Genomic DNA, 22,500 nt, shown 5'->3' on the forward strand with positions numbered 1-22,500 from the left:
GTTTCTATATGACAGTTTTCATGAACACTGGACCACTCACTTTTTTTTTTTAAATGGGAGTGAAACAGGTCTTGTTTGATTTGGAGCACCTGTCAAGGCACATCCTTTGGCCTCATTTTTGTCTTTCATTTTTTTTTACTATTTTAAGGAAAATTATAAGCCACAAGCCACATGTTTTTATGGATTCCTGTCCTTTGAAGGGTATTTTGACTTTTTCAATCATTTATAAGTATAATTGAGCTTTTGAAGCCAGTGCCCCATTTTGGGCCTGCCTGGGGTGCTGGTCATTTCAGAGGCTGATCAGATAAGCCCTGATTAGGTTTTTGTTCATTCTGAGGTATCCTCACCACTTTTTGTCACTCTGTACTTGTTGTTATTCAAAACAAAAATGGTCTAATACTGCAAAAAAGAGTTGTGGAAGAAATAAATAAAAACACCAGGCACAAAATGTAAAATATTACAAAAATAAAAACACTTTTCCACGTCTGGAACCCTTTTTTGGGTACTGATAAAAATGACTTATTTGTAGAAATTTTTTGCCTGCTACATTACTTAAAGATTAGGGGACCACATGTTTTTAAATTCACTGCACCTAAATGACTGCACATTTTGATGAATCTATTATCAATACTCAGTAAATCTCTACAAATGATATCTGTAATCCTATAGCTTATAAGAACCTTCAAAAACATGAAAGGTCCTTGCCACTAAAAACATTAAATTGACATTAAGATATGATCCTTTTCTCTATTAATTAAGAATTCACTAATCTCTACTATATATGCTGCTGCTTCTGCTAATATTAAAACACAGTCCTATCTATTTAACTTGAAGTCACACACCGAGTCTGAACATGTGAAAAAGGTCTATGTTAAAGCAGGCTAATTGTGAAAAGCATATGCTGTAGCATTAATAAATTACTTAGACACACAAGATAAGTATTTATGTATCTTAACCAGGAAAAAGTAAGTTGTCAATATAGGCAAAAAAGAGACAGTAAGTCCCATAAACAAGCATTTATAAAGGTTGTTGTATTGGTAAACGTTTATGCTCAGGCAATAAAATGTCTTTAGATTCTTGTTCTGCTCTTAACAACCTTTTTGCCAGACCCACCCAGGCGCCACAGGTTTCCCATGACGTTATTTATCAGGCTGTTAACAGTGTAATTATGGGCAATTAGAAAAGAACCCACCTGCACACATCAAAACAGCCACCAGTAACAGCGTAGCGAGGAGAAAAAAAGTGCCTGATGTATCCAGTAACAATACAAAATGTGCAATGTTGACAAAAATAATTTAAGATGGTTTTCTGGCACTGAATCGCATTTTAAATTGGGACACAAAAAATGATAGCTTGGGAAAAAAGGCATTTACTTTAAAAAATGTAATATTTAAGAGTGTGGGTTTTTACATAAGCTGGACTAAACAATTAAAAGACAAGATCTTACTCTGCTGACTATGGTTCAGCTCTGTGAAGATGACACTAAATACCACATGGTTCTTATTTATGAGTAAATGAGAATCTACTTATGTATGCCCAATTTAAGTGCTATAAAGTCACATCACGCCTAACATAAAAACAATCGACAGAAGATTCATTAAAGCTCTCACACTGAAAGGAGGAAAAAAATTAAATTTAGCTAATTATCTGCAAACGGTCATCATTATTTATACTCTCCTGCAAATTAATTCAAGATTCAGTTCTTTATTGTCATGTGTACAAGTACAGGCACCTTGTACAATCAAATGCTTACTTCTATGTGCCTCTGTAGACAGAAAACAAATACCAGAGACAAAATAAGTATAGAATAAATACAAAAAGTGACAGCAAATGCATGTGTAAGAAAGCAGTAGCAGAAGCAGTGGAAATGAAAAAATGACTGATTATTCATGAGCCTAATTTCAGTCGGGTAAAAACTCTTCCTAAATCTGGAGATGCATGTTCAGATGGACTTTTGACTCTTCACCGATGGGAGGAAGGTGACAAGTGGCAGTGCAGGATGGCTGGAGTCCTGCCGGCTACTGTTTAAATTCCTAATTAATGCATAATGTGCCCATTATAACAGCAAAGACTTTACCAAGATCGATTGCAATATCTAAGTTTAAACATTTAATATAATGTTCAGGGACTATAGAATATCCCTGCAACATAGGTAAAAAGGCCGGAGAATCCAGTAAAGGATGTTATCATTCCTTTTCACAGTACAATAATGCACTCAACAGGGTACACACTGGGATAATTTAGAATTATCCTCTAATCTAGCCAACCCTTCTTTAAGATGTAGGAAGAAACCCAGGGTAACCTGGAGAATAACCCATAGAGATTTGGGGAAATTTTAAAAGTTCAACACAGGTAATGACCAAGATGGAATTTGAACTTGGTCTCAAGGAACTAGGAGGCAAGAACACTAATAATTATGCCACAATGAAGCCCCATTCTTCTAGTAATTTCAACAAAACCATCATCCATGTATTAATTATTTAACAGGGTGCTATAGTAGCTTACCTAAGCAGTATCAGGCGAAGGGCAAGGCTGGAAATATATTGGTATCATCACATGTAATGTGGGAACCTCTTCATGGTACTTAATGACAGAGGGGTGTCGCTATAATGTGACATTTATCTGTGTGCTCTTTGGTGTAACTGAAATGATGTAAATGAACCTTCATGAAAGGAGGAGCAGTTCTTTTAAAAACTAACCAATCAAGTTATAGAGAACTCTAATGCTGAAATGGCATGGTCCAGTTACCAGAAGGAACAAAGTATGTCTATTATGGAATTAATTTCTAATTATGACTTAAGACACTTCTTTATTTAGTATTTCCATAACACCAGTTCTTCATAAAGAACATTTTATACACACATGCAACAATACAGGGTCTATTAGCCTAACATGCATATCTCCAAAATGGAAAAGAAAACTGGTATACCTGGAGAAAAGCTCACAAAGACAAGAAACAAACTTACAAATTCCAAACTGCTAGATACACTGCCAAAACTTTTGCCATAGAAATGGTTATTACAGAAGTATATAAAACCATTGCAGTCAGTGTTGGTAATTAAGCACATTTAATTAACACAACTAAAAGAAGTCAGACGAATACCATGTCTTAGAAGTGATGGGTGAAATATGGGAATTTAATTATTTTAAAATCAAAATCCTCATAAGTGCTTGCAAACTATTTGAACTGTTCCTGCTTATTAAAACACCACACCATTAAGATGATGGTCATCAAAAAATAACTTTTATTAAAAGTACTAATTTGTAATTACTTCATGCCAAAGATGACTTCTTTGTATAACTATGGTTTCAAACATCCCATTAGTTTTAAGGTGGAATAGGGTAAAGCAAATATAAACCACATTTTTCAGCTGTGTTTCTGCTCTACGGTGCCAGGCAGTGAGCACAAGGCCCACTAGAGGACGTTGGGCCCTTAGGCCAACCTCATGAGGTCTACTTCTGAATGGTCAAAGACATTCACACCAGTGGCCTGCTAGAGGTCACGTTATAGTGTTCTCGCAGTGTTCATCCTGTTCCTCCTTGTCCAAAGGAGCAGATACAGGTCCTACAGATGGTTTAAGGACCTTCAACGGCCCTGTCCAGCTCTCCTAGAGTAAACTGCCTGTCTCTTGGAATCTCCTCCATGTCCTTGAGACTATGCTGGGAGACACAGCAAACCTTCTGGCAATGGCACGTATTGATGTGCCATCCTGGAGAAGTTGGAGTACCTGTGCAACCTCTGAAGGGTCTAGATATCTCCTGATGCTACCAGTAGTGACACTGACTGTAGCCAAATACAAAACTAGTGAAAAAACAGTCAGAAAAGATGAGGACAGAAAAATGTCAGTGGCCCCAACCTGTTTTGGGGGTCGTCTCAGCATCAGTGCATGGGAGAAGGGTATCTGAAATATGAGGTAAATGTGTGAGCATAAATAGATTAGTAAAATGAGTGACTGTTGTTGAGTTTATTGATCAGGCGGGGACATGGGCATGGGAGGAGGTGGAAAGGAGAAAAGATAGTGTTGATTCTAACACAATCAAAAAATCGGACATAGAATCGAGGTTAGAGACAGAAACCAGATGATTACACAAGATCTAATGCATGAGCCTTCTGATGTGTTGGCTCCCATACTAACTTGATAAGATTTAAAGAATCCACAAGGCATAAAACTCATTCACCATAGGTTTGATGGACAAAATATGGATGTTAAAATCCCCTACAATCAACATTCTATCAGAGTAAGAAGCCATAAATGACAAGAGATCAGAAAACTCTTGAATGAAATTATTGTTGTTTCTGGGTGGTCTGCATACAAATGCACAAAGGACAGGGGTAAGGACATTATTTATCATGAGTGGAACCTCAGAAGACAAAAATATCAACAAGCAAAAATCTACATTTAAAACTGTTTTTAAAAACAGTGGCTAAGCCACCTCCACGATGAGTATTCCTAGAGGGATTTTAAGAAGCGGCAACAGGGAGAGCAGAGATCACCAAGTGAGGTGAGGTCACCAATGTTAAGCCAGGTCTCAGTCACAAATAAAAAAATCCAACTTATGAGATATAAAATTAGTAATTTAAAATGAAAGTCTTGTTTCACATGGACTGAGCACTTGTTAGAGGAAATTTGACTGGTGGAGACAGGAGGTATTTTTGTGCAGTCTGCTCATACAACATTTTAGCACAGAATTTTACTCAGAATGTACTGAGATTTATAGCGTTTACTCCACCACTTGACACAGAAAGTAATTTAGGAAGACTGATGAAAAATGGGATGGAATAATGTATTGAGACAGACCTATTAGTGTGTTAGTAGTAGGTAGTCATACACATGGACAATTAGTAGAGCTGTGCAGAAAGTCACTGAACAGCATGTGTTAGCTTAACCTACTTAAATGAATCCCTCATTTTTAAAAGACATGCTGCATGCCAAAAAAAGTTAAAATTGTTGATAAAACAAAAAGTCATCATTTTACTTTATGCTAGGAGCCATTCCTACAAATTAAGATGCCTACTAAAATGACTGTACCCACATTGCAGAGTAGTAATAGAACCAGAAATGAAAACATTTTTATTAGTCATTTTCAAAAACTCAAAAAGTGAGGTAAAAAATCATATTTTAAGATCTCTGATTGTTACTGGTCAGTGTCATTTGTTCATATGTGGATAACGACCTTCATGACAAAAGCATATTTAGTTAGCCAGCATGGGAGTTCAGATATTATGTCATTTACTTTTGCCGAAGGGAAAACAGACAGTTATAATCCACTTTGATTTAACTTCCCTAATTATGGAGTCACCAATTAACATCATTGTTGGAAGTCTACCAGAAGACTGGGGTCACTGGGCAATGTTACAGCCCAGCCTGTAGCCCAAGAGCTACACTGCACAGGTAGACGTAGGAGAGTAGATGTACCTGTTTGCTGTTTCCAGCGGCCTGTACATGTCAACTGTAAAGATTGCTTCATTCTTAGCAACTGAGTCCGGGCCAGCACAGGATGAAGAAAATGAGAAAACCAGCAAACGGAGGATATTCTTGTTCACTCAGGATGCGGAATTTGTTATCCAGTGGAATTTCTGATGGCAGAGCAGTATCATACCAGTTACACCATCATACCACCAGGCACAGAGTTCAGCTTGCCGGGGCCTTGGGCTTAGCTGCTAGCTTGGACCAAAACTCTGTCAATTTGACCATGACTTCCTCAGAATGAGAAGTGGTTTGGGCTAAACCAGGGAACAATGGAGTCAAGCTCAGTGGTGGCACCTATTGCAACTACAGAGTCAAAAATTGCTCATCATCCCTGATCTGATAGAGAACAGGTATTTTTTCACCCAGTTGAGCAAAGGTAGCCCTCACAGATGGAAGAGAAACTAGGTGGCATGTTACACACAAAATAATTATAAATTTCTTCGAGTAACACTACAAGATAAAAACTTTTGCAACAAAAGCAAAGCCCTCAGCAGAACTTGCTGAGATACTTTGATACTAACAAGCAGAGACCCTTAACTAGAATCTAGCTCCAGGAAGAGACAAATACTTGATGGAGGATTAATCCACTGCAGGGCTCACTCCTGTTACACATATGCTAACTCTTTCACTCAGCTGGGAGAAAAACTGAAGTATTTAAACAAAAACAATACACTATGCATCCTTTAACAGTATTTATTAATCAGATAATCACTTGGTCCAATCAATATATAATTTCAACTGGATTTAAGCAATTATGCCTACTACTCAATGTATATTTAGGTTTCCCCTGTGAGTGGATAGGAATGCTCATTATATATACCTCAGATTTACAGGTCTATAACTCAATTTTCACACTTCTTTCTTTGTCATGTAAAAGCACACAAAACAATAATTCAGATAAACAGATTCATTTTAAAAAATTGTTTGACAATCTTCTGGCACAGTTTTTGAATTCTGGAGAACTTCCACAAATGTGCTCCCAGACTTCAAAGTTAAAATTTAAGTCTTTTTATAGAGAAAGGAGGAAAAAATTCAGAGCAGTGACATTACTTCCCTTTGTATGTGTGATTTACAAGAACGGAACTAGAGCTTTGCTGAACAGTTCCTTCTCCAACTTTATCCGAACTGTATATGAAGGTCAAATCTAACTTCACAGGAGGTAATTTTAGTCACATCTGTTTTAATGTCAACAGAATGTCTTATTACATTTCTAGCATTTGCTACTATTTCTTGACCTGCACCACCAAATACAGTGCCCATTCACTTAACTGAAGGGGAAGTTCAATGGGGTGTTACTTATGAGGCTATGTATTATACTGCATTGCAATTCTTCATATTACTACTTAACAGCTAAGTTTTCAGCAGAATGCACCTATATTATTTACATATTCTTATATAAAAAAAATATCTTAGGCAAAGAAAATCTGAGTAATTTTAAAACCTGTGATTTTACCTATTAATGCCTTTCCTTTTTATTTATCATGCTGTGAGCTATACTAAGGTTGTCAGGTAGTGTATCCAGTTTAGACTCAAGTATACTGGTAACCAGCGATACATATAAGAATGTACAATTTTCACATATACATTTGGTTGACAAAACAGCAGGAATTCTAGATTAACATTTGCTACATTAGAGCTCTCTAGATCTTTAAGCTGTTCCTTTAAAACAGAAGTAGCAGAAACCAGATGTGATAGACATCTTGATGTATTTGTGGGATGCCTCAACTTAACTTTCTAAGTCCAGCAATCAAAAAACAAAATACATGTAAAAGATGAGTAGGAAAATGCCCCACTCCATCTTCACATTTTTGTCTTTGATTTGATGGATATATTTTACTTTTTAGCAGTCAGGAATCAACACGATAAAAGGTTGAAAATACAGTATGTATTTGAATGTTAATGTATATCTTCAATTTTGTGGTTAGGATCACTGAAGCAGAAAGCCTAACCACCCAACAAGCCCTGAAGAGATGGCATATCTTTTTCACACACTGCATTAGCTAACATGATGTAATTTTAAATTAAAATAAATACCCTAGCATGAAAACAACAAATTGCCAAAGGATTGTAGGATCACAAATAGCCTGGTGTTATCATATTAAGACAAGATGGCTTGACAAACTACCAGTACTTAAAATCATGTCATAAACAAGACCAATCCTGCTTGAATCATAAAGCTATGGGGTATATGGCATGTGAACAGTATTACAATGGGAAAATAACTAGTTCTTGAATGTAATAAATTAGTCATAGCAGTTACAATACAAAGGGATGACAGAACCTGTTGCCATTTATTTTGCTATTCAATACCTAAAAACTAAAAAATATATATACTTTACAAACTGCATAAGATTATGCTCATCTATAGAAACTATAGAAGTATTTCTAATATTTTTAAGCATTTGACTTGAAAACACAGGAAGAATATGCACAGCTTTCCGAAATGAAAATACTTCAAACTTAAATTAAATCTGAACCTGTACATCTCTAATCAAAAGTCTAAAAAACATGTCTTTCTAGAACAAATCTGTCTTTGGTATATGGGCAGTAAAACTGTTTCCTTGTATCTATAACCGTGAATCTGCAATCAATGATGACATTCAACCAAGGGAATTTTCTGTTACAAATTTGACAACTTCCTTTCAGGTCTTAGTAACAATATGCTACTATAAACAAACTGCATATCACGTTCAAAAACAATACACAGTGGTGCCCCAGGGTTTTCTTACAGTTATATACACTGCACACTACAATATATCTTTCAACTTTTATGCACAAAATATAGTTTTAACTGGAGCAGGCCCCCCAGCACATACATCTGGTGGCAAGCATCTACCCATGCTGAGGAGAAAGGAAATGATGAAAATGAATAAGTGGTATCATTTACTTACAACGATATGTGCTGGAGAAGGGGACCTGGCATCTTTAAGTGCTTGCCTACTTTGTAGACCTCCTGCCTGTACATCAAGTAAGGGCCATTTCATCTGGAGGTACTGAATGGTAGGAAAAGAAACAAGAATGGGGGAAAAAGAAAAAAAAAGTTAAAACAATACAGAACCAAAAAATAAATAAGTTTTGAAAAATAACAAAAATGACAAACAAAAATTTATATAAAACATCAAGGATTTGGCAAGGGATGACATTATTGATCTACTGTGAGCAGTATATGATGGTGGCTTTGGGTAGAGGGCTTGGGGTGTTACTACAAGTATTAAGCAAAGCCAATGGTAAATTGGTGCTTTGACTTTACTATTGCAAGAATTTCCCAGAAAGCTGTTTTTTATTATAAAATTGCTTGAATATACTAATAGGATAAATAGACATATTTTCCATAAACCTCATTTGTGTAAATGATCTCCATTAGCATCAAAAGCAAGAAACCAGAACCATGCATCTCCCCCTATTGTTGTCAATCATCATCTCTTTTCCTTATGGCATCACTGGGGGGATCCAAAAAAGTAGAAATGTAAGGGAAAAAACCTCAACTATAGAGTGGATGAGTAAGAATGGGGCAACATTTAGAGATATCCTGTGTTTAAAACACCATTTTTGAGATGTCACTATGGAACTGATTGCTTCATGACACTGCAAGATCATGTGGGACAGTTTAAATTAACCACAGAATAAGTTGCAGGCATTTTCTGTTAATTTTAACTTAGGTATAGAAAAATGTTACACAATTTCTATGCAACCTTCATACCTTTCCCTTAAGCTGTCACTTAAGAGGTTTTACAATACAGCTGGAAACACCTTTAAAACAGCAAAGGCCAACTAGACTTTTTTGAACAAAATGAGAAGTGTAGGTATACTTAGATACCACAGCTATGTAAAATGGTACATTTTCAATATATCTTGCAGTACTACAAACTAATAACTTTGGAATTTATAGACCTACAATTGAGTGGGAGAGTTTAAAAACATGATTGCTATTGCAAAGTCAAGGAAATTCTCTACTAGATCAGAAGGCTACTCCATAAGGTGGCAACACAAGTGCACCACTTGCGTATTAACATTTGTATACACTAACAGTGTTTAATGTGTTATCCCATAATGCAGTGATGACAACCCCTGAAGTAAACATCAATCCAGAAACCCCAGATGTACAAGTTAATTCTTTGTTTAACCTGTTTAGTCACTCAATCTGCCTGATCTATTGCAGTTCAGTGTTCTACACTCATTAAGATAACGTGGAAGAAATGAGATAAGCCAGAAATATCAATCAGTATGGTAAGAATCATCCTTGCCTATAAAATTGTATCACCTTATTCAACAAGGAATGGTATGACATTCTACTGGTGTTAAATCTTCCATGTTCTTTAAGCAAGAACAACAACAACAACATGCTTATTGTGCCAACAAATAACCATTTTTATTCCCATTATTCAGTCTCCATTTTTACTTGTAATGGTCAGAGGGTCCTATTAACTTCATAGACTTAATTTTTGCATGCTACTGTCATACTTTAAAAGTATAAAAATAACCAAATATGTACTGAAGTTTCGAACCGACAAGGAAACCAAACATATTGCATGTTGTTAAGTTAGTAAGGAGTTTACTAATTATCATCCATGCCATTGCAATTACTAAAGGCAAATAGATTAGATGCTTTGTTTTTAAAAAAACATATATTTTAAAAAAACAACAACAAAATTGAAAGGTTCTTTACAAAATGCAAACAATTATTTTAAAATGAATAACACTTCAGGCACATTAAGTTAACTAACACAGCCAGACAAATGAATATTTAAAACATGACTGTATTGTCATTAAAAAAACCACAAACAAAAAAGCTTTCGATGAAGATAGCAAGCTACCTTTATACATACTGTAGCTGTGGTGGGATGATCTGCAGTACCCTAACTCTCTACTCAGTAAGGCCAGGACAGCACTGGTACTGATAGTCAGCCAATGACGTTTTGGAGGAAATGACTCTCAGCCCAACTGCTGAGAGAGCTAACTTAAACCAGATGGCCATGAGCCGACTGACAGACTTGCGTAGCGGTAGCCACCCCTGAACAACTCCCTTATACAATGTGAACCGAGACGCCAGATAATTACTGTGGCCCCATGCTAAGAGGCACAACACATCGTTGTTAAGGTGGAAAGTCTTTCAAAAGAAGGGTTAAGATGACTGAATGACTTTGGCTGCGCTATGTTATAGAAAACAAAAGCTTGCCTTGTACAGCTTTTTTGCTGTAAAGCATTTTATTTTGTCTTTTCATTTTTCTCCTTTGCGTTTCCAGATTTTACAACTAAAGTTGAAACATGTTTCAGAAAAATGACAATGAGAGCATGCAATGTGATTTTTAACATTTAAAGGTTTCTATCAACAAAAAGAATAGTGGATAAATATGCACATTCTTGCTCATAGCATAGCCCAAAAACATTTATTATTTAAAAAGGGCATCACTGTTTCCTTCCTCTCAATAAATTCACAAAACATTGAAATTATTCTTAAATAAAGTAAAATTAACATTAAGCAAAATAATGAAAACAGAATAATGAAATATATTACTACTATGTTCTACAACAGCTTCATAAACTCAACAAAAAAACAAAAAAGAAGTATCTATATCATAAACACTTTGAAAAGAAAAATTTAATCAGGCTGAAAATGTCATTAAATATTAATTACTTTATGCTTTTAATGCATTTAAATTTGGGTACAAACATGCTGTTTTGATTTCAGATGTACTGTACATTTCTATTATTCAGTAAGTGTTTTATAGGCAAACAAAAAAAATAAATAAATAATGCTGACACGATTCAAATCCAAGTGAGCACCAATAATTCCTCCATCACTGGATGTTTCCACACCAAAGCCAATGAATGGGCTGTTTTTCCCAGTTCCTCTGTACTACAGGTAAAGAAGTTCAGGGGATCATCCAGAGGATGAGGCCCTTAAGGTGTTCTTTCAATCCTTTTCCTACTCCTCTGGTAAAAGTTAATGTATCAGACATAAGCCCTCTCATTGCTGATATCATTAAATCACTCTCTCAAGAGTGGCACAGTCCCACTGGCCTTGAAAACTGCAAAAATTAGACCTCATTTAAAAAAATCTTCTTTGGATCCTGAAGTGACAGCAAACTATCATCTAAGTGTTTGGAATAGGTTGTTTTGGTTCAGCTTCGGGATCACCTCAAAAAATTTCATTGCTTTGGAAAATCTTCTCACAATGACCTCCTGATGCCCACTGACCAGGGCTCTCCATCACTCCTTATCCTCCTGGATCTCACAGCTGCATTTCATACAGTAGACCATAATATTCTTCTCCATTGTCTCCACCATATAATTGGACTTTCTGGCACTGCTGTGGAGTGGTTTGAGTCCTATCTAACAGACAAGACTGAGTATGCGATCCTGGGGGATGCTAAATTTCGTACCCACACTGTCACCTGTGGGGTCCCACTAGGATCAGTCCTTGGACCGACCCTTCTTAACATCTATATGCTACCCCTGGGTCACATCATCGGCAGGCATGAAATTTCATTCCATTGCTATGCTGGAAATGTTTGTGAGACTGGATTTGATTTCTCTTACATCTCAATCAACCCTTTCCTCCTGCTTGGATGAGATTAGGTCCAAGACCTTCCTTTAGCTGAACACCACCAAAACTGAAGTTCTTTTAATTGGTACCCCGATCAACTTCGTTCCTTTGTAAATTGTATTTCCTTTTCTGGTCATACTATTACCCTCTTCCCGTCAGTTACAAATTTGGGTATCAAATTAGGCTCCCATCTGTCATTTGATACACATGTCCATCACCTTTTGCATAAAATTGCATTCCACACTCCGTCCCTGCCTCTCCCTTTGTGATGGTGAAAAGCTGGTTCATGCCTTTGTCTCCTCCAGGCTGGACTATTATAATGCACTCCTCATCAGGATATCCAACAAGAGCCTTCAAAAGCTCCAAAAAATTCAAAATAGTGCTGCAACGATCCAGATGAGGGTTTGGAAGTATAAGTATATTTCACCAATCCTTTGGTCACTTCACTGGTTTCCAATTCACATCTGTATTGAATACAAACTCTGCTCACTCATCAGTATATTCAGGGAAATGCTCCACAATATCATAAGGAACTCCTTATGTTACAAATACTACAAGAAACCTCCGTTTTGCAAATATCTACTGCCTTTGTAGGCGGTAGTCCTTGTTGGACTTTTACCTGGTGTCTGGTGTATAGTCTGAGGGTTCAAGGGAGCAATAGTGCAGTCACAGTATATAAATTAAACCCATTAAGAAATTGGGGCAAAGTAATAAGTAGCAAAAGAGTGTTAAGTGCTAATTACCTTACTTAATTATAGAACAACAATATGTAAAAGTTTAATCTATAATCTTATCACAAGTATTGCTTATATACTAGAAAAACAGGCAACAGTCTAGAATCCCATTCAGGATAGCATTTTGTTTACATTGCTGACATAACAGGGATTAGGGTTAAAAATACGGAAAATCTGGTTTAAACATGGCATCCAGTCTATTCACACTGAGCAAGGCGTCAGGTATGCTATGTGCTGGATGGAACTTTTTTTTTTTTAAACTAATAACTACTTGTAAGTGAGCTCACAGAATACTTTAAAGAAAACCATTAAGGCATTATTTTCTTTCATTTCTCCTCACACTGCTATTGTACGTAACCAAGCCTCTTTACATTGAGTAATTTCCTTATAGCACATCATATGGCAGGCCTATATCCATGACAGTTCTGTGAATATTTACACATTGAGGCAAATGACCCGATGTAAACAATTTGTTTACCACTTTACATAATGCTAGAAAGCATGCAGACAAGCAAACTGCATGTACATTTTACACAAGAGATTAATTTAATTCATTTTGCCCAAAATATCACAGGTAAGAACATTATACTGTTATAACATACAGCCCAGTATTAAATGATTTATTGCTTGTGCCAATAACAATTTCTAATTTTCAAGCAGGAATCCAGTCAAAGTTTCATAAGCCTTTTGCAGACCAATAGCTGACTCTCCATACCCTTTTTAGAAGGCCAAGAGGAGTGGAAGCATAATGCACAGTGACCACTGGCCAACTGCGCAGGCAGGTCTTATTGCTGAATTATCTTGTCTTAATTAAACAAAATTGGCCTAAGCAGCATTTTGATGAGACTTTTATTTCTCTCACCTTTATAAGAGTCACTGAAATCTCTGAACAGCACAAATGCAACACAGCCAGAAGACTCCAGCTGTCTTTTCTCTCTTGACCCCATGTTGTGAATGTTGCTGTTCAGTACTGAGAGAGAGAGCAACAGCAAACTCTATACAAATCATGCAGAAATTCAAGTGGCCTAATCGAAGGGTAAAGATTGTACACACAAACATATACAGTACACGTATATAAATATACGAGTACATACATACAAACAAGGCATATACAGTACATTAATATAGACATATAAGTATCTGTGACAAGCATTTGAAATAATCCTTAGGTAGAAAAGTACTTTGATCTGACAGAATAAAATGTTGTCCATATCTGAATTAATTGTTATTATTTTATTATACACAATTATCTCAGAGGCTGAATATGACACATTAGCTAATCATTGTGTTCTCAGGCAGGAAATGAAGAAAAAAAAACTTTCTTCTCCATTCAGTCTCTAACAACCAATACATTAAAATTGCAACATGCTTATCACAAGCTTCAATAAATCCAAAGTGCAATGGTTATTACAATTCTCAAAGTTGCAAGCAAATAACCAAATGGGTAGAAAACAAAGTAATCGCCTCACAGGAAATACCAAACAAAGGTCTAAAACTCTCCACAAAAATTAGTTATTAATGTGACTCTGGAATTTCACAGGATAACCACCCTGTCTTGCCACTCACAAAAAAAGAAAAACGAAACATGATCGCACTCAAAAAACAAGAAAAAAAATAGTGTAAGTATGTTGCAATCTCTACAAGAGCTCTGCTTAGTCACATTTTTGTTTTTACCCTTTTACTTGTTGATCTTGTTTAATTTCTTCCCCTGTGCAAACCCAACCCATAACCTTTGTTCTTGCCAAACAGCTAATGTCTGCTGCCAATACAGACTGTCATACTGAAACAAACTCATTATCTGGAAAGATAAAGAACTTATTATACAGTGACAAGATTTTATGCACTTTCATCAGCACACCTGGACACTTACATGCATACACATTCATGTCATGTATCGAATACATAAATATATATATTATATACTGTACATGGAGAGAATATATGTTTAAACTATTTTACATACATACTAAAATAAATATTTAATCCAGAAACAAAATACTGTACATATTTTAAAGGGCTTATGAATGGCCAGATTTTTAGCAACTGCAGTGAACATAAATACTATATATGTACTATATTTATATTTATGGTGGCTACTTTGTGCATCCTCTAACACTATTTGTTAGCATACAGATACTGCATAATGTCCCCACAGAAAAGATGTTTATTTTCATCAGTAACAGTAATTTGCTGTGGCACTGCCAGGGGTCCTATAATGAACGTCTCTGACAGCATGGTCGTCAGGACACGCACTGTAATCCAGGATTAGAGCTTTCGTAAGAGACAAGCATGGTGAGTTTGGAGAACAAAATTAAAACTATAAAAAAAAAAATCTGAATTTTAAATAGTAGTGTGATTCAACCAACTACACAAAAATTTGTACGAGTGCATACATACACACAGGTTACTGTGTTCATTCACATATACATCCACACATCTATATTTGCATGAGTTCATCTTTACATTTTCTGACTAATTAACTGCTAAGCTTGGTATATGGACAGATTTTTGCTTACATTGTTTGTCTTTAGATTATTGTAAACTAAAGGTTCAATAGGACATCATAACAACTAATGCAATCTAACAGATTTCAAAACACAAGAAAATCTTCATTGGAAGGCTAATAAATATCTAGTGTCAACGCACAGTATTAAATGTGCAAGCTGGGTTACATACTAATGTGCTCTATTGTACAGTCTTGTACTGTGAGCTTATAACCAAGAGCTAATATTTGTATTTAAGTTTCAAATACATTGCTATGCTACATAACATTTCTCTATTATATAAAAAAAAATCCTAGGATGAGACATGACTTTTTAGCCTGGGACGAGACGTGACTTTTCTTTTTAAGAGAGATTTAACCACGCCTGGGACAGGAAATAAAAGACAAAGAGTAGATGACAAAGTAGAATGGTATAAAGAAGTTCAAAAATGATGGCACGAAACACATGCAGAGCAGGTTAGAGATAATGAAAGTACTAAAATTCAAGTGTCTCAAAAAAAATCATAGTAAAGATTGCATTAGCGCAAATGGGAATTATTACTTGGCAAAATAATGGAACAGCAAAAGAGACTGAATATATTGTTTAAACTTTAAAACGGAGACTTGTATATCGTCTAATTTGTGTTGCCATCAGTGAAAAAGTAGTGTTTCTTCCCAATGAAGAGGCTGATCCGCAAGAATTAAAAGATTTGTTGTTTGGTGAAAGTGAAATCCACATACGCGAGCAGCAGAGACACAAAGTGGCCGGCCCTAGTGCAGGCCAGGGGGCTAGCGAGTAAAGCGAGAAGGAGGCAAAGCCCCCTAGTATCTATATATATATATATATATATATATATAATTCACTAAGGGCATGCAAGACAGTGAGCTCAAGCAAGACAGAGCCCCGCCTGCCAACTCTAAGACCATGGCATATGCTTGACAGAGCCCAACCCGCCAACACTAAGACCATGGGGTACGCTCGACAGAGTCCCTCCCGCCAACTCAAACCCTCCTACCGCGTCATGGGATGCGCACGACAGAGCCACGCACGCCAACTGTAACCGTCCTCTCATGTCCAGCGTCGCTCTTGAGGCATGTGCACTGCCTGCTCATGTGTCCGCATGCAACAACTTACCAAACACAGCCTCAGTTGCTTTCGTCTGTGCAAAAGTCCACATGCACCTCTAGGCCACATTGACTTTTCACTGCACGCAAGACAGAGAGCCACGACCGCCAACTCACAGAGCCCCGTCCATGGGTTACGCACGAAAGAGCCACGAACGTCCACTCTAACCCTCTTCCCATGTCATGGGGAACACACGACAAGGCCCCGCCCGCCAACTCTCACCCTCCGCAGGCTTCCAACATCGCTCTCGAGGCAATTATATGGCGACATCGACTTCTCAACTGTCACTCTGGAACAACTCAGTACGCGAGCTATATTAAGCGTCACCAATGAAGACTCACTAAACCTTAATGAACAGGTGCTGAAACCTATCCCTAACGACAAAGTAACTTTCACCATTGTTGACTCCATCGTCACAGACGATCCTGAAGATCAACTTGCATTCCCTGAAGAATTTCTTAATAGCCTTACTCCCACTGGCATGCCTCCGCATAAATTCAAAATTAAAACTGGTTCAGTCATCATGCTTCTCAGGAACCTCATGCCAGCAAAAGGTCTCTGTAATGGCACTAGATTTTCTGTTACCAGCATTCACCACAATGTACTGGAGTATAAGACTATCACATCTGCTACCTCACAAACTGTCCTTATTCCCCGGATTTCCCTGACCCCATCAGATTCTAATTTCCCTTTTACTTTTACACGCAATTTCCTGTTAGACTGGCGTTTGTAATGACTATTAATAAGGCACAAGGACAAACTTTCAAAAAATATGCCTGTATCTGCCAAAAAATGTTTTCACTCAAGGACAATTGTATGTTGCTCTCTGCAGAGTTCCATCTTTTCATTCACTGACAGTTGTATCCTCAAACCCTCCCCATTTGGACAATTGTGTCTTTCAGGAAGTGTTCACTCATAAATAATTATATGCGGTGTATGCTACGTCGCGGGTTGGCTAGTACCATATAAAAATTCAATAAAAAGTCATTTAATTTACTCTTTCTTCCTAAGAACTATAATCAAGCCTACTTTTTGCAGTTACAAAAATCAAGCCTGTGTGGATTTTCAAAAATGTGTTTCTTTTGCTAACTCCCAGCCACCTTCACAATCATGTCATCAAAGTACACTTTGCAGTAGCCTGCTGAACAGAGGTGAAATGAAGATTTGCAGCAGGAATGAATATTGATAATGTGCAGTTACAGTCTCAGTAAATCTCACAGTTGATGCTGCACATGCTGTGGTTCAATCAGCGTGTCACATGTAGTGTTAATTTGTTGATAAAAACTAACATGAGAAATACACCTCAACAACATTTTTTCTGTGACAAAAACTGAACAAAAACTAAAGAAAGATGTGCCTTTAATGATGAAAACTAAGTGCTGGTTTATACTTCACGCTCAGAACACATCATGGCTACCACACTTTCCCAGCGTTCATTTGACATATCCTTTGAAATTAAAACAAATTGTGTTCGAGTTGCAGTACCAGTTCAAAAAAAAAAAATAAAAAATCAGGAAACGCAGAGTGTACAAGTTTGAAACATGACATTAGCATCTTTGTTTACTATCAACATGTGACAGCAAACCACTTTGGCGATCATACGTGATCAATATGCCTGCTTCAATGTTTGATGAATGGTTCGATGTGGTGAAGCAAATCAAACTTAAATGCAGACATAGCAATGTATCTGTGGTGCTTTTCTTTGTCTATTTCTCACATAGGCAATACATGCACTGCATATTCCCCATCATAATAACATGATACATTTTAAAGGTCTCTTGTACCATCTTTTACAACAGCATCAGAAAGTACAGAATCGTATTTGAGCCACAGAGGAAAAGAAATTACGGACACAGTGAAGAAGAAAAGGTCTATTTCGACATTAATCTCACAGTTTATTTTTTCAGTAAAGTAGAATGTCGTAAATATTGTTTTAAAACTGACCTAGTTGTTAATTGTTACATGCTTCTGAGTTTCCTCCTACAATGACAGCAGCAGCAGGAAGTGATTGCCACACGGAATACATTAAATTTATGATAGTCTAGCTCTCTGCACATTTAGAATCCTTAGTTTCATACTTAACAACACTTTGTGTTGTGTTTAAGCATGTATGTTGCATTTTAAAGATAAAATGTTAACTTCATGTAAATAATTAATACTGCTAATAAATACACATGTGGGGGAGGCATGGTGGCAGAGTGGTAGTGCTGCTGCCTTGCAGTAAAGGAGACACGTGCCTAGTGTCTGCATGTTTTCCTGCTGGATTTCTGTAATGTACTCCGGTTTCCTTCCAAGGACATGCAGGTTTGCGGATTTGGTGGTGCTAAAATGACACTAATGTACTATATGTGTGCGCTTGTATTCCCATTGCAATAAGCTGATGCTCCATCCAGGGTTTATTTCTGCCTGGTGCCCAATGCTTGGTGGAATGGGTGCATCCCTGGATTAATGGATGTAATCATTAAACATCCATTATTTACAGAGAAATTGTGGCAAGGTATAATGGGAATTTAATGGATGTTTCGGGGAATTCAAAACACAGCAAAGATGAACGTTGTTTTTTCACCCTGATGATATCTAGCACTGCCACCTGGTGAAATCCTAAAGATTTACATAAAGTGCACTGCTTGCATAGCAGCAGCATCCGCTTGTACACATGTCACGTCATGTGTAGTACAAAACCAGCCTAAGATGAATGCTTGTAAAATAATAATTGATGAAAACAAACAAAAAAAAAACCTTACAAGCAGACTACTGGACAATGAACGATGTGAAGCTCTTTGAATTTCTCTATCACACGACACGGTCCACCAACAAATATGAATGGCTGGGAGAATGCGCTGATTACAGTGTGTTACCGCATCCACGACATGGCAAACCACCCAGATTGAGATCCAAGTGGAGCCATGCAACGGGTGTCACCTCAGTACCACACTGAACAGTTTTTTTGTACAGTGGTTGGAGTGCTAATCCTGATACCAACCCCCGAGTTGGAGGACCTGCCTGCATGGCTGGATGCAGATTAACGTCAAACCCAGGAAAGAGTGATTTCAGGTTAATGGCCTTGCTCAGGGGCCCAATGGAACAGAGTCTTGTGCCATGCAGTGATGCAGTTTTAAAAACTTATATGCATGCTTATAACTGGATAACAGTTGTTTGGGCGCCATTAGGAAATCATCACGTCAGCCAGCATCCTGCTTTACTGGGCTCCGCTACGATGGCCAACTTGATTGTTGGGCAAAAAAAGTGGTTAAACATTTGGACGAACTTTAATTGTGACAATTCCGAAAACCCAGTGTTAGCCATGTGGAATGAAGCTCACAGGAAAGAAAACCACAAACCTGAGAGGCTTCTAAAAGCAAAATTCGCCATCCTGAGATTCATGCCAAGATATGCAACGTTATCTAGGCGCCAACCTCCCCCTCGCCAATGCTGTTACCTCTGGCTCTTGTTTACCCTGCTAATACTAATGTGTCAAGCACAATTGGGGAAATTATGCTTATTAATTTATAGTAATAAAAAAAAAACAAAGAAAAAGCCAAGATATAGACACACACAGGATTTTGTTATTGCCAGTTTTATCCTTTTACAAGTTACTTAAGAAACAGATTCTTGCAGTTTTGAAACCACAATCAGATCCACTCAGATCAGATGCAAGTTTTAACTGTTTAGCTTGTAGCATGATGCATTTGTTACAGCAGATGAAATGATGGGGGATTAATAGCATTTAATACAGTGTCCTACACAGTCCCAATAAAGGAACAGAAGATTTGCATTTGTTCTTTGATTGTAATGAGCACATCTACTCATGTTTGCCCACGCATCCATCCATTTTGTAACTGGTGGATGCAGTTCAGGGTTGCAAGTGAAACAACCTCACATTCCTCAAATTACACATACAGGCACTGTGCAAGCATAAAAATTGGGAGTCATAATTATTGGGGTCCAAACATACATCTTAACTATTCCCAGAACACGTTTTCTATAACCTAACAAAACATACATAAGCATGACCTAATTACTCAGATTCTGATCATTTAAATTACCTTTTCATTAAACCACTATATTTTTGTGCGTTTGGCTTATCTATAGACTATAAAAGAGCAGCAAGAGTTTTAAAACAGCCTGCATTGAAAACCAACAATATGTTCTTCAACTGAAATGCCTTTCAGGGTTATTTCCACTTCTATGCAGCTATGAAGTCAAAACCACCCAAAAAGTTGGCTTAATAAAAAAGAGCTTGTTTGTTATTGGTTAGTGATATATAACCAATTAATTCCCAATATCTTTAATATAAAAGAAAACAAAATATTGAAATAATGTTATCCTGGTGGATACTCACAAACTTTCCCCTACCACTCAACTACTCTTATAGGCTAACTGAAAGCAATTACTTACATTCTTGGTTTATTAATCAAAAGAGTATTACACAAACAGAACCTAGGAAGCTCCAAGGTCAACTCAGTTTGCATAGCAAACAAACCCAGTATTTTCTTGGGGCAATACCAATCACAAAAGGCAGTTCCAGCTTAAGGGATCTGGTGAGAGACATTCTGAAAGGTGTGCAAAAAGCTTGCTGACTAACACGAGTCATTGTTTTTCAAAATGGAAATCTGCAGTTGTGCAGTAGACTGCAGTCTTCTCTTACTGCTATTTTCCAGAATGGTATTTTTTCACAATGTACACAAATCAGAAAAAAATGCACTTAGGATGTGTACTATACATAGGAAATTTAAAAGTCGTACAGTACAATAATGAAGAAGACTTGGACAACCTGTAAAATTGCATTTTTAGTATTTCAGGAAACTACCCAAATCTGCATTTCCATCAAACCTCACTATGTGGCATGGATACCCCATATTAACTAGGCTTAAATCACATCCTTTGTTCAAAAACAGGTTGCTGTTTTTACTTCAGCACTTACAGAATAGCTAACTTTGTAAAACTAACTCACTTTTGCATTTCAAATCTACTGTATCTAGTATATTTTTAGTTCAGTTCAAATCAGTTTATTCTTCTATGGCACTCTTCACTGAGTGCAGGCCCAGATTGCTGTGACAATATCTCAGGGAAAATGCAAATACCAATTTTGCACATTTCTGATTACATAAAAAGTATGTGAAAACACAAATTTGTTTAAAAAGGAAAACAAAACGATCTGAAACTGATCGACACAGATGCAGCCCAGCAGTAACTATTCATTAATTAATTGTTGAACTACGGCTAGTTGACAATGGTTCAGCCTCAGTACAGAATATATTCAGCCTTCAAAAGATGTTGTATGCTTGTTTCAAAAACGTTTACCTTTTTTGTTCCTGTATCAACCAATGCTTGTGTGTATATATATATATATATATATATATATATATATATATATATATATATATATATATATATATATATATATATATAATTTTAATAAAAGGCAAAGCCCTCACTGACTGACTGACTAACTCACTCATCACTAATTATCCAACTTCCCATGTAGGTAGAAGGCTGAAATATACCAGGCTCATTCCTTACAGGTTACTTACAAAAGTTAAGCAGGTTTCATTTCGAAATTCTATGCGTAACGGTCATAATTGAATCCTACTTACATACATAACAACGTCCAAAGCCTGCAGTTCAGTCGCTATGTGAGGCGGCGTTGCATTCCCCGTCACCACGCCGCCCACGTAATTGGCTGCCTGCCTATATTGCATCCCCCATCCCGACGCCTCCCACATAGTTGATTGCCTGCCCATATAAAACCGTCCGTTGCTCTGGTCTCTTCATTCCCTACTTTGCTTCGCCATGGTATTCACGTCTCCCTGCTGATAACTGCAGCCTTTTTATTTAATCCACGGCTTCTCTGCTGTTTTACTGTTCGTTTATTACGATGCAAAGTTATCGATGAAGGCGGTTGTATGCATACAACGCTTGACAGATGACGAATGTCACTTCAACACAAGTCCTTCAAATACTAACGTAATTGAAACAAACCATGAAACTCAAACTGATTATGACAGCAGCAATCCAAGCTGTAAGAAAACAGTAAAAAGGAGGCGTGTCAGACGTTGTGGTACATTTTTTGATGCAGCCAGATGGAAACAACTTTGTGATGCTGTCGCTAAATACTCGCAGAAAAATCCACAAGTTAA

At 37.0% G+C, this 22,500-nt stretch overlaps 1 protein-coding gene across 35 annotated transcripts in view; it reads right to left on the reverse strand.

Moving 5' to 3' along the window:
- The window catches only part of tcf7l2 (transcription factor 7 like 2), a 220,568-nt gene that overhangs the window by 101,743 nt on the left and 96,325 nt on the right, over positions 1-22,500 (reverse strand). For all 35 annotated transcript variants that reach the window (XM_039776182.1, XM_039776173.1, XM_039776227.1 and 32 more), the window contains exon 4: positions 8,363-8,464. In XM_039776182.1, the coding sequence (XP_039632116.1) occupies positions 8,363-8,464 (102 nt within the window). The remainder of the gene's footprint in view (positions 1-8,362; positions 8,465-22,500) is intronic.

The sequence above is a fragment of the Polypterus senegalus genome, chromosome 1, assembly GCF_016835505.1.
Source record: "Polypterus senegalus isolate Bchr_013 chromosome 1, ASM1683550v1, whole genome shotgun sequence".
Lineage (NCBI taxonomy): Eukaryota > Metazoa > Chordata > Cladistia > Polypteriformes > Polypteridae > Polypterus > Polypterus senegalus.